This window comes from Phyllopteryx taeniolatus, chromosome 11, assembly GCF_024500385.1.
Source record: "Phyllopteryx taeniolatus isolate TA_2022b chromosome 11, UOR_Ptae_1.2, whole genome shotgun sequence".
In the NCBI taxonomy this organism is placed as follows: Eukaryota; Metazoa; Chordata; class Actinopteri; order Syngnathiformes; family Syngnathidae; genus Phyllopteryx; species Phyllopteryx taeniolatus.
The window spans coordinates 15,223,408-15,239,909 of record NC_084512.1 but is presented as its reverse complement, the minus strand read 5'-3'; the positions used below and the strand labels follow the sequence as shown (position 1 = coordinate 15,239,909).

Here is a 16,502-nt window from a genome sequence, read left to right as displayed (position 1 = left end):
TAAAAGTTTTTCCATTGAAATTTTGAGTTCACCCATTTTTTTAAATTTGTTTTTTGTTTTGTTTTGCAGTGCAGCTTTAAGAGGATAGACGGGAACATGAATGAGGACTCAAATGGTCAGCAGCCAAGGCTCTTTGTTTCTGGTAGCTTTGTGCAAGCAGGTTTATTACAAAGTAATAATGTTACAGTAATAACTGAAATGAAGCGACGTGCCTAGACAGAGAGTGTCAACGTGACGGGGCTCACATGATGCTGCAAAGTGGTCTGCAAACGGAGGACTTTGTGACTGCAAGGTTTCTGCTACTTATAGTGTTGTTAAAGGTTCCCGCAGTGCTTACCGTAGTTATATTGCATTGCCCTTGAAAGCACATTGTTAGCACTTATAAATAAATATTTGTGGTGCCACACGCGCGCGCACACACACACACACACACACACACACACACACACACACGGCGGCGTGATGCTACTCCAAAGTCCAGAGCACATACATGACAAAAGTACATTCAGTAACTTCTCTTGAGTATTATTTCCCAGAGACCATCAAACCTTGACAGCCTCAATCAAATAAAATACAATAAAAAATATTTCACATTGTCACCAAAAATAAAATACATTAAAAACAAATACACTAAGCCATCAACATTCCATTCACGCGTACTATTCAATCATATTGCCTCTGAAAAGGAATATTTTACAACTCAGCAACAATTTAAATAACACTCAGCACATTTGCACTTAATTTAGATAATTCCAGTGTTTGTGGCATTTATCTGTTCTCAAGGCAACTGACTATCGCTTGGATCCCTTGGCCAGTTTGCTCGTGGGAGTGCTTCTTCTCTGTGGTGTAGGGATCTTGGAGGGCTTCCCCCCATGTTGTCGGGATGCCGAGCGAGGCGTTGTCCGCGTGCCGTCGCCAACCGTCTCCGACGCGTCCGAGCACACCGACTGGATGTCTGAGATGTCGAAGTCAGAGGCGTCGCTGCCTCTACGACTGCTGCCTCTGCTTCCTGCTTTGCTTCCGGGTCGGCTCGAGCTTTTCCTCGAATCTACAAGGGTAGAGTCAGGTAATTAGCTCTTTAATTCAGATGGTTAAACACACCATGAAGTCAAAGCTGTTGCCAAACGACACTGTTATTTAGTCAGAGGCCCAGGTGTTTTGGCCTCTGACTCAATGTCACCCATCTGTCTAAGGTAGCTACTTCCAATTGGGACTCATTTGGGTGACTTCCCAAGTAGGAGTTCTTAAAGTACAAGCCCTGGAATTTGCCACAAATGCCAGCTTCAGACCAATCAATTTAAGATAGGATTCCTTGAGACATTTTTGGACATCTTATTATGAATATGAATATGATTATCAGGAAATTCTTGCCAATTGGTGCAACTGCTATTGGTGGGTATTTCATACATTTTTACCAAAATAAACCTGCTTGCAAAAATGATGCTGTCTGTCTAGTCTGTTCATACTGGTACTAATTTGTGTTTGGAATAGAATACTATAGACTCCTTCAATTTTCTGGTATAGGCTAAATGTTACATTAAACAAAATGTTGAGTGTTTGTGGCACACACAATATGCATGAATATATTAAAACAAGCTGACCAAATATATTGTTGTTTTCTTATGTTTGCTCTAAGTGTTGGTAGTTATTTGTTATGTCAATTATTTGATAAACAATATCTTTGCATAGCCATCGTCCAGGTTTTTTTATTTTATTTTGGGGGTCTCCGCGGTCTTTTTTGCCTGGCGCACCCAGGGGGTCTAGAAACAACCCTGTTCATCTTGGATCACATCAATCAAAACTAACAGAGTTGAGTGTAGAAAACAATCCTGAAAATCTGATGGAGTTGAAAATTGTTACGTCTAAATCTTTTGATTTGACCTTACAACACAGTCAGCTTGGGTATGATTCAATTTGAATTAAATCAACTGTTGGCTTTATTGAGAAACAATGACAGAAAATGTGAAAATTAATATAAGACAATAAACTGCTGTTTAAATATCATATTTTTACAAAGAGTTCCCTCCCCTCTAATAGACCGTGTCCCAATTAGACAACTGGTGCCTTCCACTAACATTATCTAATGCCTCCCTCCAACAGAGGCCTGTTTTTTCAGAGATAGTAACTGTAACTATCTCAGTATGTAGCCGTGATTGTTCACACATGGACAATAGTTACCTTCTAAGCCCATTCCAAGTTTATCGCTAACCGAAAAAGCAGCACTATAAAAAAAAGTCCCTGAGATGAATTAACGTGTGTAGACTGAGCCTATGTTGTAAACAATGTTATGTAGAGACAGTCTGTAGTGTTACAGTGATCGTTTTTCCATAATAGTCCTTTTTATTTTGTCCATTCCAGTCTTTTAATATCATCAATAAAATGGTTTTGTAAACATTACCCCCCTCCCCCCCCCCCCCTTCTGCACTTGAGTAGATAAGTGCCCTTGGTCACTACATACAGAAATAAAGACTATGCTATGTTACACTTATACACGTCAATTACCTTCCAATATTTCTCGTCACAGTTATGAGATTTGTGTCAACGAAAGCAAGCAGAAGGTTCCAGAAAGTTTCGACCACTCACCGCCGAGCGCCTGTCCCCGAGCTTTGAGCACGGCAGCGTTGATTAACGTTCCCTCGTCGCCTGACTGAAATCCTTTTCCCGACAAGTAGCCAGGAAGACGCAACTTGCTGCCTTGAACTGGTGTCGTCTGCAAAAGACAACGTGTATTCTAGACTCATTTATTATTCACTGCCAACGATCTATATTATTAGAATTAGTTGGAACCTTGAGGACAAACTTGGTATTAGAGCAGAAACCATGTTGTTAATAAGTGTGTTGCTTGTTGAAACAGAATAGTTAATAGTCACTCATGCACAAGTGAACCTGTTTGGATCAAAGTGGAATACTGGAAGCAACAAAATCATAAGTAATCAAAGACCCAATTAAAGACGCAACTGGAATCTTTAGTTTCAGATTAGAAAGTGGTTTTACTAATATTTAGATTATTTAAAATATGGAATATATAGCAGATTCCAGTTGAGTCAAATCAGGAAGCGCTGCACGTCATGTCTGCGACAATACCTCTGACGATGAACCTGGGCTCCCGAAGGAGTCAGATGATTTAAGTGGAGTGGCGGGTTTGCTGTTTGTAAGCCATGGCTTATCATAATTGCGGCTTATGTGTTGGCACGTCTGGGGAACAATGGCAATCAACAACACAAAGAAACACGGAATGACAAATCAAATACCACAAGTCGTGAGATGGGAAAGAGTAATAAACAAAACGGGTGAATAAACTACAGATGATCATCATCATAATGCAAAACAAAATATGATTGAAATGGACAAAGATGGATGATTTTGCAGCAGAGAGGCAGCACAACTACACAGCTCGCACCCCTCTCACCTTGGGAGTGCTATTCACTGCCGGGTTGGACGGGAAGACGCAGCATTGGCTGGACACGGACCTGTTGGGCGACGCCGCCCTCGACGAGGGACGAGAGCGTCGGCCTCGGTAGCGGAAGCTTGCCATTACCTGCGTGGTGCCCTCGGGGACCATGAACTTTTCTCGCAGCTCCATGTTGGTCCTGCCTTTAGCTGCAAGAAAGAGAGCACATTCCAAATGAGCAAATTTGCATGGCTCTGTGTTCATACGCAAGTGATGATGATGGTAAAGATCTCACAAGGCAACGATTTGATGATGAACAGATGGAGACCAACAACACCAAATGTCATGCGCATGTTACACATCTCCACTGTGCTGCAACAGCGGCCACGCTGCCTTCTTAACATAACAAGAAGCTTCTGCATGTGACGTAACACATTCGTATACACCCACAGGAGACTTCATTAGCTTTTCCGGACACCCCGCTATTTAAATCGTGTCGATCAAATCTGAGTATCTTTATCTTATACTGTATTTCTTGGACTTGTAAGTTGCTAAATAAGTTACAGTAATCAAAACATTAGAACTGCCTTTCGGTACTGTATGCAGTTTCACACTACTATTGTCTTCTTTTAATCATCCAATTAATAGTTTTCATTTAAAAAAATAGAGGATGTAACAATTTTCACGATATCGCGAAATTAAAAGTGCTTCAGTAACATCATGTTTTTCTTTTTCTCGGTATAAAATAGTGAGCCGTTGTGTGTAAAATGTAGTTTTGGGCTGGCGAGACAAAGCCACACCACAGCGCTCCACTTCCTTATTAACAGTATAAACGCACCCGATTGGACGCGTATTAACCCATGTGACCATGTGTTTACGTCACAGAAAAATATACTGATTGGTTGACCGGCCCACGTGACCAAAAGGCTGCATTGGGAGGGATGCAGAAACAACTCAGTACCCCGAGTCACCGGCCTGAGCGTCGCGTCGTAATCGATTGGGCACGAGGTCCTCAGTCCCAGCAAACGCTGCCACACGGGCCGCCATCGGCTGCTCGTGGACCTCCACTTCGCGAAGCTCCATCCCAGCCGGTGGCGGCCGCCTCGAAGTGAGGACGCGCCAAATTATTTAAGCATATTGTAACAGCAGCACTCTTTAGTGGTATACGAGTGAGTGTTTATCTCAAGTCGACAGTCGTGGGTGAAAGGAGAGAGAATAACCATTCCGACTCCCCCTATTCCACATATACCTCCGCCAATACATTACAGTAGTCCCAAAAATGAAATCATGAAATAGGTGCACTCCACAGATATCAATACCAAAATGGATCTTCCCTCTCTTCAAATGAAGTGTCCACATTTCAAATGAAAACATTACAGAGGCTGCTCAGAAAAACAAATCATCCTACAATATTACTAAGCGGCGGAAAAGAAACTAAGGATTATTTTGCCTTTTAAGAGTGCTCCTGCGTTTATGACTTCACTTGAATTTGGTTCAAGCAAAGAAATCACTGTTAGTAGGCGGTATCCAATTTCTAATGTTATACATTTTTAAAAAACTATGACAATACAGTAAATATTGTTAAATTATTGAAGCGAAAGTTTCTCAATGGACAGTTTTGTTATTGTGAGTATATATTATTGCTGCAGCAATAATACTCTTTTGGATGTCGAATATATTAATGTAAACATTGGATGGACGAGGATAGAAGTGCACAGTAATATATGATTTGAAGCTGTCTTTTTTCACAAAAACTGGATAACTGGAAAAATGGACAGAAACTACTAAAACCTATTGAGAAGGACTCGGCAAGAGTCAAAAAGAAAAAGAGCAAGAAAAAGAGAGGTTTTCGGTTCTCCTGCTTTCGTCTCTTTGCCCCACCTGTACCGTCAACCTTCCTGCAATATCGTGAGTCTTCTTGCAATACCGTGAGCTTTCCCACATATCGTAATAATTGTCGTACCGTGAGATTAATACCGTGATAAAACCGAACCGAGATATCGTTACATCCCTAATTATATTCAATCTTAGTTTGCAAAGCACATTTCATTTGCTTGTGGGCAACTGGGCTAAATCGGGGGTATTTATCGATGCATCGCAATAAATTACAATCTCGTGGAAAACTTAATTTTCTTCAGGAGTTAAAGTCAAAAAGTGAAAATCAAACTATATAGATAGATTCACTGCACAGACTACATATGAAAAAAATCATGATTTTATATTTTATTATTACAGAAAACAAATACTCCAAATTCACCAATTACATAAGAAGGAATAATTTTTAATATAGAATTATGTAGGATTTGACCGTTTGAAAAGTGTTTTCTCCTGTGTTTAATTCATCTGAGAGTCACACTTTTTGAAAGTAAAATCTGAAATGAATAAAATGTTCTTAAATATTCTCTCATATTTATTGAGAAGCACCTGTACATACAGTCAATTTGCCCTGCCTTGCCCCAAAACTGAGCATTATTTCCTTTGTAAAAAGCTGAATTTGTGGTGGGTGTCCCTAATAGTCACAGTGAGTGTATACATGAATGTGTCCAACTATTCTCGCAACAACAAAAATCTTGCCCCAATATTGTTAAAACAAACTTGGATGCGAGTTGCATGCAGTTGCACCCACCTTGTCAAACAAAGTCAGTAAACAGTGTGGTTTTTTTTCAAGGCTTTTCATTTTTTTATGCTAAAGAAAAAAGTCTTCAACTGTCATCAACCCTTCACACGGTTTTCCACTTCCTGTTTGTTTGATTGACGTAAAATGTGAAAAGAAGCTCGGCCGAGGACCGTCTGCTTTCATGCCCATGAGGAGAGAAGACGCCCTAGTAGGTGATGCGACCACACAAAACAATCACATGCATGAACACCAAGGTGAGCGAGTGCGGAGTTTCACACTGAGCGCTCACATACAGTACACCTGCACACACCCATGGGCCCAACACAAGTAGCACACACTGGGATGTGCGGACAGACATACCACTGGTGGGTTCATGGAGCAGGGAGAGAAAGTGTGAGATTTGCCAACCTATAGGAGACTGTGTAATTGAAGAGTTTGATTCCGAGCGCAACATTTTGCTCCCGTGGTGATGAACTAGAAGAAATGATGAAGGTTGTTGAGCAAGAGGACAGAAACAAGAAAAGAACATGAGGCGTTTGCATACTCATTCGCAAGTACACATTGGATATAAAAACTCTGCACACCCCTGTTCTAATGACAGGTTTTTCTGACATCAATAAAAGAGACCAAGATCACTTAGTTATTTTAAAACTTTTTCCACCATTAATGTGACCTATATTCTGTAGAACTCAATTGAAAAAGCCTCACAGTGACTGCTATTTCAAACTGTTCATCATTCCCTTCACTGTGACTAAGGCCCTAGCTCCAGCTGAAGACATACAGCCCCAACGCATGATGCTGCCGTCACAATGCTTCACTGTAGATATGGTGTTCTTTTAGTGATGTTGTGGTAGATCTAATGCCTTGGAAATTATTTTGTCCTCTTCTCCTGACTGATACCTTTTAACAATCAGATGCCTCCAATGCTGTGGAAGCTCGCGGCGGACCATGGCTTGTGCTGTAAGATGTGACTACAAAAATGTCAGTAAACGCTAACTAGAACATCAGAACTTTATATGGGTTTAATGAGAGGCTGGTGGCAGCTGTCTGCTGACTCCCAATTAACCTGGGTTTTAATGTGATGGGTTGATTCTGAACACAGCCACAATTCCAGATCTAAGAGGGTGCTAACAGCCACATTTTTTTCTTTCCTTTCATTTTCTTTTATTTTAAATTCCCTCTCTAAAAGATCCATCCATCCATTTTCAACACCGCTTATCCTGGTTAGGGTCGCGGGGCGCTGGAGCCTATCCCAGCTGACTTCGGGCGGAAGGCGGACTACACCCTGAACCGGTCGCCAGTCAGTCGCAGGGCACATATATACACAGACAACCATTCCCACTCACATTGACACAGTCACTGAGTGGGAACTGAACCCATGCTGCCTACACCAAAGTCAGGCGAGTGCACCACTACACCATCGGTGACCCTCTCTAAAATATTTTTTCTCAATTGGTTGTACAGGTAAATGGTCAATCAAAGTGGGAAAGAATTGAAATGATTTATCTTGGTCTCTTTTGTTTATATCCCAAAAACCTCGCATTTGAACAGGGGTGTGTAGACTTTTTATATGCATTGTATGTGTATATTTTAAGTCTCCAACCGTGAAGCTAAACCCAAACAAACATTCTTATCACTTTTTTTGAGTATTTCATTTGACATCGTATTGAGACGATACAATACAATAGATGGAAGTCTGTACACTTAGAATAATTTTTTTTTTTTAAATATATATAAATAAAAATAAATATATAAATAAAAAAATATACATATAAAATATGTATATACAACATATATAACTGCAATTAACTGTATTTGAAGGTTGTTAACATATTAAAGTTATATTCTAGATTAATTTATCCATCCATTTTGTGTACCGCTTTATCCTCACTAGGGTCGCGGGCGTGCTGGAGCCTATCTCAGCTATCTTTTGGCTAGAGGCGGGGTACACCCTGAACTGGTCGCCAGCCAATCGCAGGTCACATATAAACAAACAACCATTTGCGCACACATTCACACCTACGGGCAATTTAGAGTCTTCAGTCAACCTACCATGCATGTTTTTGGGATGTGGGAGGAAACCGGAGTGCCCAGAGAAAACCCACAGAGGCACAGGGAGAACATGCAAATTCCACACAGGCAGGGCCGGGATTTGAACCCCGGTCCTCAGAACTGTGAGGCAGATGTGCTAACCAGTCGCCCACTGTGCCAGATTCATTTATTTTCTTTCTAATTTGTTTATCCATAATCGGAGCTTTTTAGTTTAAATTCATGTTGTTTTGTGTCTGTGCTGGCTTCTCTGTGTGCCTTCAATTACCTCCAGGGGACAAATCAATAAATGAATTCAATTGAACTGAATTTTATTATTACAATAATTATGAACTACAATACTGTTTTGTGGTGTAATATGCAAATGATTGAGAAATGCAATTATTTGCACACTCACTGGCTACTTTTATTAAGTACATCTACATGTATCTAATACAAGATCTTAAAAAAAATCTGATTATTAATGCAGTTTTAATTGACACTGGGGAAGACAAATTAATTTCATTATGTGGATAAGCGGTACAGAAAATGGATGGATGGATGTTTGATTGTTGATACAAATGTTAGTGCTGTAGAAGTGCACGTTAGCTACATAGGTTAAAAATATTAGAAATTGCTGTCAACATGATGCAGTGCAGTTCTACACCACTGATAAAAACAACCAATAATTACAAACATATTCTTGCATGAATATCTCTCTGACAGTGTCAATAAAAAACAGCTATTTTCTTTTTTTTGACAACTCATTTGGAATTTGCAGATGTACCTAATGTTAAGGCCAGTGAGTGTTTAACGTTTTTGCTGTGCATTATCACTTCTTTTCAGAACAACATGTACCATTTGCCCTTTACATGTCTGAAACTTTTATTTCCACCTTCGACGCTTACAAAGATATTATAGAGGAAATGTGTCAAACAGTGCTTGTGACAATGTTCACCCTGCCATTAAATAGTGAACTTTTAAACTCACCTCGACAGGGGTCGTTCTTCACCAGGAACTCATCCAGGGCCATCCAGCCTCCGCCCACACGTACCATCACAGTGCTGCGCAGGATGCGCACCAGGCGAAGCTGCTGCGAGTCTCCAAACTACAATGAGAGGATGGGGTGAGGGGAGGAATTTAAAAAGAAAGAGAAAACAAAGATGGCATATGTGAACTAGCACCACTTGAACACTGCAGCTGTCAACCTGAGCAACACTGGAAACCACACTGAGTCTGACATAGACATCCCTTTTTAGGGTGTGAATTAAAATCCATAACCATGCAGAACTTTGGAATCAATAATTATTTGAATCACAGCTTGTTTCCTTTGTGTGTTGCAAAGGTTTTACACAAACAAAACTTGGACACACCAACATTAATTTTTCAGTCTCAAAGACACAAACATTCCAAGGTCAGTCCAACTGCTTTTACCTCCATTAGTGTGTAATTGATCAGGGCCAGTATTGCTGATGGCAGATTATATTTCATCACCATAAGATCAATATTTGGACAGTATGTCATATTTTAAGATTTTTTTTGTTTCCTGTCTGGCATCATTCCATGTTGAATCTTTATTTAGAGACACCAGTTTACGCCAAAGGAGAGTACTGTTGTGCTATAATTCCCCTTCATCTGCCAAAGGGCTCACACCAGACTTTGCAATGAGCCGGATGTGCTTATGGTGGACCTGAGGAGCAACCGAGGCACTTGGATGTGACCTTGAGCGTGTAGTACGTGATTAAGACAAAACGACCACAGCTGCATGCTTTCTGTCCAGATCAGGATCAGATGGACGAACAGACAGCAAACTCTTGAGACTCCAGCACAATGTTGCACGCTCCATTAGTACAATCAAAGATGCGTTGAATATGATGCAGAACCAAGGCAGCTAGCGCCAAACGACACACATGAGGAATGGTTCAAACGATCTCTAATGTCTAAATCCATCACAGTGGGACACTCAAACATAAGCAAACACTGATGACCCCAAGTGCCTGAAACTAGCATATCTTATCTCAGAACGAACAGAATCTTGCAATCTGTATGATTCTCAGAATGATTCGACGCCACTGGTGATTTTAGTGATCAGATACGTTAAAGGTGATGGAGATTGAGTAATGAATCTTGAAGAAAAGGCACAAGAAACACTTGAAGAATAACCATTTACCAGGATACAGCTTTCCAAAACTGCAACGTGCAGGTGAGGGCTTAGATTTTGATTTTCTCTGTTTGCTATTGTCTCATCGCCGACTACGGAGTCATGTAAGCAGTGAACCAGACCAAACTGTCAAAAGAGTTAATTCAATTTATTGTTTGGTGAGACATGAACACAGAACAACACTACTCCATTATCCCATCTCAATTACACCTCCCATCAAAAACCCAAAAATTTGACCCACATCTGTCATGAATTTTGCATTTAAACATGCGATTGTTTAGTTTTTAAAGAAAGGCATAATAAAATAATAATAACATGAAATTCAAAAAGCACCAGCCAATGTTGAGATAAAATGTTCCCATGAAATTGAAGCGCCCATAGCAAGCACATACACTTTAATTCTCCTAAGTGGCCAGCAGATGAATAATCAATAGAAATATGGGCTGAAATGGTATTTAGCACATTAACAGTATAGCAACTGAAACTCAAAAGTGGACTGTGCTACTTTCTGAGCAATTTTCTAGAAAGTAAGTAGGCCTATGTGAATCATGGTGCTTAACCCTCCTGTCATATTGCGGGTCAAATTGACCCATTTTAAAGTTAACGAACTTGTTAAAAGTTGGGGTTTTTTTTGTATGAAACTTAAACACCATGAACCATATAATGGTTTAATTCACATATTTGTAAATGAAGTTAACAATCAAATACAAACAATGCTTGTTGGAATTGTTTTCGTTTGACACTTTTCGATAAGGAAACATGGCCTGGATCAAATTCATTCTGCAACATTATTGTAGTTCATAAGAAACAGAAGTGTTAATTCATTATATTTCCTAATGATTTGGAGTATGAATAACCTCTATGGCATCTATTTTTTTGTAGATTCAATACAATGACATCTTTAGCTTTTATCTCTCTCTCACTCTCATAGCTCTTTTTCCTACTTCTGAGTTCCAGTATGCAACCACCAGCCAGGGAACAAGGCAAAGTGTTAATTGGAAAGCAAACATGGGGCATAAAAAGGCCATTTTGCAAAGGCACATATGCACAGTGGAGGAAAACAACATTTATATGTACCTGGTTTCCAAGGTAAAACTGGTGGTGTGGAGAACAATAAGAAGAAAACTCCATGTTAGTATTGGACATAAAAATTTGGGTTCTCAATCCTTCCTTTAGGAACCAAAGTACCATCAATGTATTCAGTTTATATATGTATATCATGTCTTGTAGGTTAAATTCTGCTCACCCTGTACTTGTTGGCACCAATTTGCTCCACTTGGAACCGTTTTGGACATTTGCATTTGGCCACTTGACGTGTCACCTACAAAAGAAAAAAACAATTCATGTGTGGTTTTGTACAGTGAGATGTTTGTGTTAAACGCAAATGAGCCAATGCCCATATCCAGCAGATGGCGCTGTGGTGAAAAAAAAAGAGTCACCATGTTTTTTGGTAGGTATTAGTGTTATTGTTTATTTATTTATTTATTTTTCAGTTTGTGACCCAAGTTGTATAGAGAGCATGACTGTGTGTTTTTCTTTTTTTTTTTTTTTTTTTACTAGGCTTGCCCCACAAATTCTGGCAAGCAATAAATATACTTCTTGGAACCTGCGCAGTTTAGTCATTTGGCCTTAGATGAGAAATTAGAAGTTAAAAAAAAAAAAGAAGAGTAATAGTCTATTTTTGGTATGCAGCCTACCTCCACAGTTAATATTTATTTGTATTAAACACCACAGGTTCAATAAAACATAATTATATGGATTTAATTTAAGTAGAAAAGTTGTTACCTCATCTTCAATCTTGTCGGCATCTGTAAGAGGTTTGTAGGCATCCTTGTTGGGATGAAGAGCCGCAACAAACTCGTAGTAGTCGATGTAGCCGTCACCGTCCCGGTCAAATATGTCTGCCACGGCGCTCATTTCCAGTCGACTAGTCGGGAATTCTGGGGGTACGTCACCAAAGGTGTTAACATAATAATAATCATAATAACTTTATTTGTATAGCACTTCGGGAAGAAAAGTTACAAGGTGCTTCATTCACAATAAAAATAGTCAATGAACAAAATAAAATTAGAGCAATTACAGTGATACAAACAACATATTTACACTGATTATGTTCATTTTGTTTTGTCAGTTCCGAATCATTCCCTCATTTCCCTAATCACTATATATGGATATTTATATAATGGACAATATAGTTGACTTGGCAGTCAAATAAAAAAATAATTTTCAGACACTACTCAGTGACACCATTAATTACGTCATTGCTTTTGCATAATTATAACAGACCAGCTCAACATCAGCTGGGGGACATCTGTAACAAATAAATAAAAACATTATAATAACATTATATTCTTTTAAAAAATATATATACAAATAAATAAATATACATCTGCCTCACAACTGGTTAGCACATCTGCCTCAAAGTTCTGAGGACCCAGGTTCGAATCCGGCCTCACCTGTGTGGAGTTTGCATGTTCTCCATGTGCCTGCGTGGGTTTTCTCCGGGTACTCTGGTTTCCTCCCACATCCCCAAAACATGCATCGTAGGTAAATTGAAGACTCTAAATGGCCCATAGGTGTGAAGTTGAGTGTGAATGGTTGTTTGTTTATTTGTGCACTGCGATTGTCTGGTGTACCCCGCCTCTCGCCCAGAGTCAACTGGGATAGGCTCCGGCACGCCCGCGATCTTAGTGAGGATAAGCGGTACGGAAAATGAATGAATGAATTAATGTCCACCCGTGTTGTGATGTGTTGCTCTACTTAAATTAGAGATATTTTCATGCACAACTCATGAATTTGTCTTGTAACGAAAATAAAACAACAACCTGGAAAATCGTTTTTCTGTATTAGCGCAATCCATCGTGGGATATATTTGATTTTCTAGTGACCACCGTTGTTCACTATTTTTCAAGATGAATTGTGGGATACATTGAGGGCACTATATAGGGGATAGCCTATATTCACTACACATTTGGACAACACTACAAAGTGGTGAACACACTATATAGGGTATAGTGGATAGAGAGAAACTCTGAAAGCAGTCAATGATGTTTAGTGCATCCACTTACTGGAGGACAGGATGCCCTCGATGAACTCCTGTCTTGTAACTTTGCCATCCTGATCTTTGTCAATGCGCCGGAAGAAGTCCATGACGCGAGACTTTTTGTGGTTCATCCAGCGCATGTAGCGCTTCCGCCACACGTCAAAGTCGAAGTTGGCAAACTCTTTCAACTGCACAGAAAGAGCATATGTAAGTGGCTATTTAAAAAGACTGCATATGGTACAGTATATAACACTTTTCAATTAAATCTTCATCCTTCGACTTGTGAAGAAACCAGTCAACCACCTAATCCAAGCCACCACAACATGACAATGAATAGGCCTTACCTCCTCCAATCTGTCCAAAGCATCGTTGAGTTTCCTCCTCCTGTCCAGGGCCAGCAGCCACACATGCTGCCACTTACTGACCAGTAGGTTGACTCGCGGGTTCTTGGTTTCAATGGGTGCTTGTGTCGCTGATGCGTACATGGTTTGAGTGGGAGAACGTTTTCCTGGAAGCGAAAGGAAAAATCCTTCAAAAGTGGATCGAAAATCTTTTAGAACAGTTGTAAGTCGGTGATGACATCACTCCAGGTGCTAAAGTGAACACAGTGAGGATATTGAGTCACTCTGCAATGACTCATCACTTGCCAGATGGCGCAGGTTGTGTGCTTTGCAAGGCTTAATTGTGTGACACATACTTCCAGCTCTTCCTTTGTCCAGCACGGGGATCTGAGAGTGGATCTGAGGCTCCAAAGCAGCCTTCCTTTTGTGCGTCTTTGTGATTTTGTCAACATCTGGTTGCTTCCTGGTCATTTCCTCCATAAAAGCCTACAGGGTGATGCAACAAAAAATGCTTCCAGTTAATTCTCATTAATCAAATATCCATCCATCCATTTTCTGAGCCGCTTGTCCTCACTAGGGTCGCGGGCGTGCTGGAGCCTATCCCAGCTGTCATCGGGCAGGAGGCGGGGTACACCCTGAACTGGTTGCCAGCCAATCGCAGGGTACATAGAAACAAACAACCATTCGCACTCACAGTCATGCCTACGGGCAATTTAGAGTCTCCAATTAATGCATGTTTTTGGGATGTGGGAGGAAACCGGAGTGCCCGGAGAAAACCCACGCAGGCACGGGGAGAACATGCAAACTCCACACAGGCGGGGCCGGGGATTGAACCCGGGTCCTCAGAACTGTGAGACTGACGCTCTAACCAGTCGGCCACCGTGCCGCATTAATCAAATAATCAGTTAAAAATGTATTTTTCATTAAAGTTTACGGCTAAATCATTTTTTCCATTTATTGTTTATGAAGCAATTATTGTTGCTTATTTGGTATTGTTTAATGATTAAACAAAACCAAATAAAGTTTAAGCAATAGCTCACTAACCTTTTTAAACTTGAGAGCTACTTCTTCGTTACTTATTAATACGAAGTGTCTAATAATTTGATATACACTTCTGAGGCTGCTTCAGGTTCAACTAAATGTCAATTACAAATTATTCATACTACAGCTGCAAATAACCATTATTTTTTTAATAGATCAAACTGAATTTTTTTTTTTTCCATAAATTAATTATGATTCAATTACTAGTTTGGTCCGAAACATGTCAGAAAAATGGAGAATGGGGAAAAATGTTGATAATGTTTTTCCAAAGTAAAACCAGTGTCTTATATTGATTAAACACAAAAGATAACCAGTCTGTTTTCATGAAGGACTACAGAAATATGAGAATATTTACTGTTGAGAGGCTGAAATCAGAGGATTTGGACAAGTTAAACAGTGGCTCTAAACGATTAATCGGTTATCGAAATAGTTGTCGATTTCGTTGATAAGTTAGTTATTGATTAATTGATTGATTGTTGCACCTCTTCCTGTTAAAATAAAACCAAACAAAATTCCATCACTCCATCTTCTCTACTGCTTATCCTCATTAGGGTGAGCTGGAGCCTATTCCAGTTGACTGGTTAGATCTTTACATCTTTGAAAAACAAACTCAAATGAAAAAGATTCCCTGACCTGGTGCTCTGCTATGAGACTTTTGACCTCCTGGATCTCCTGCGGTAGGACTTCCTTGTCTTTGTCACTCAGGTTAGACTCAGCCCATTGTAGCCAGGTCAGCAGGTTCTCCAGCAGGTCCTGAGTGGCTAAGAACTCGCTCAGAGCTGCAGCCAGTCGTTGCTGGTGTTGCCTGGCCCAGGCTTGTACCTACGAGAGCAACGTAATGACTCTTTGTGTGGCACAAACCACACAAAAAAGTCCCCAATTCTTCAAGATATCATTGTTTCATGTAAACATCTACCTCTTCAAAACGTGCTTTAATTATTGTGTTCCAGTGTTTGATGGTTGTAATGGAGTCAGGATGGCAGATGCTCAGAATAGCTTCGCCCAGACCGATGGCTTTATTCAAAGCAACTCGTTTTTCTTCCAGTTTCTTTATGAACTCCTTCAAAGAGGACAGAAACACATTAAGATTTTCAACAAAACCATAATATAAAAAGTACAAACATGAAAATTTCACCAATGCACAACCAAAACTGTAAATTTTAAAGGTCCCATGCCCTCAAAATACATTTTTCTATTGTTTTAAGGAAGTCACTGATGGTGTAGAGTTCTACTCGCCTGACTTTGGTGCGGGCAGCGTGGGTTCAGTTCCCACTTAGTGACGGTGTGAATGTGAGTGCGAATGTCCGTGTCTATATGTGCCCTGTGACTGACTGGCGACCAGTTCAGGGTGTAGTCCGCCTTTTGCCCGAAGTCAGCTGGGATAGGCTCCAGCGTCCCGCGACCCTAACCAGGATAAGCGGTGTTGAAAATGTATGGATGGATGGATGTTTTAAGGATAACATAGGTCAAAATGAATGTGTAACATGGTTTAAGTTGGACATCTATACAGTTTGTCGATTGAATGCAAAAGGCAATAAACGGCATAAGGCATGCAAAATGAATGGATTTGAAATTGCTGTCGTTGTGAAGTAGTTTCATCAATTAATATTCAAGTACCTTCCCACTTTGTGGTTGGTACCCACCCACTCAGCTGAACGGCAACACGGCATTTGCGGGTTTAAATCGACAGAGTCTCAGCCATACAAATACAGTCTATAAAGTATAAATATTTAGTTTTTACAACAATGCTTAACTATATTTAGAATTTATAATGTAACTGTGGATAAAATAGAGAAGCTTGCGGTCATTGTCGCTAAAACGCGCGCCGGTTATGTGCAAATAAATGGGAACAGAGGACGAGCCTTCCCTCAAAATATCCC

The 16,502-nt window shown here is 40.1% G+C and overlaps 1 protein-coding gene across 30 annotated transcripts in view; it reads right to left on the bottom strand.

Annotated features, from left to right (window-relative positions):
- Positions 1-130: 130 nt before the first annotated feature.
- Positions 131-16,502, bottom strand: part of dst (dystonin) — a 138,307-nt gene continuing 121,935 nt past the window's right edge. For 13 of the 30 annotated variants that reach the window (XM_061789438.1, XM_061789416.1, XM_061789434.1 and 10 more), the window contains 15 exons: positions 15,539-15,682; positions 15,256-15,444; positions 13,938-14,067; positions 13,585-13,748; positions 13,266-13,428; positions 11,983-12,137; positions 11,444-11,518; positions 11,275-11,292; positions 10,207-10,323; positions 9,027-9,144; positions 6,369-6,482; positions 3,410-3,600; positions 3,085-3,195; positions 2,584-2,710; positions 131-1,048 (listed from right to left, as the gene is read on the bottom strand). In XM_061789438.1, the coding sequence (XP_061645422.1) occupies positions 792-1,048; positions 2,584-2,710; positions 3,085-3,195; positions 3,410-3,600; positions 6,369-6,482; positions 9,027-9,144; positions 10,207-10,323; positions 11,275-11,292; positions 11,444-11,518; positions 11,983-12,137; positions 13,266-13,428; positions 13,585-13,748; positions 13,938-14,067; positions 15,256-15,444; positions 15,539-15,682 (2,073 nt within the window). In that variant the 3' untranslated portion in view covers positions 131-791. The remainder of the gene's footprint in view (positions 1,049-2,583; positions 2,711-3,084; positions 3,196-3,409; positions 3,601-6,368; positions 6,483-9,026; positions 9,145-10,206; positions 10,324-11,274; positions 11,293-11,443; positions 11,519-11,982; positions 12,138-13,265; positions 13,429-13,584; positions 13,749-13,937; positions 14,068-15,255; positions 15,445-15,538; positions 15,683-16,502) is intronic. The other 17 variants (XM_061789432.1, XM_061789439.1, XM_061789446.1 and 14 more) reach the window with 12 other exon arrangements.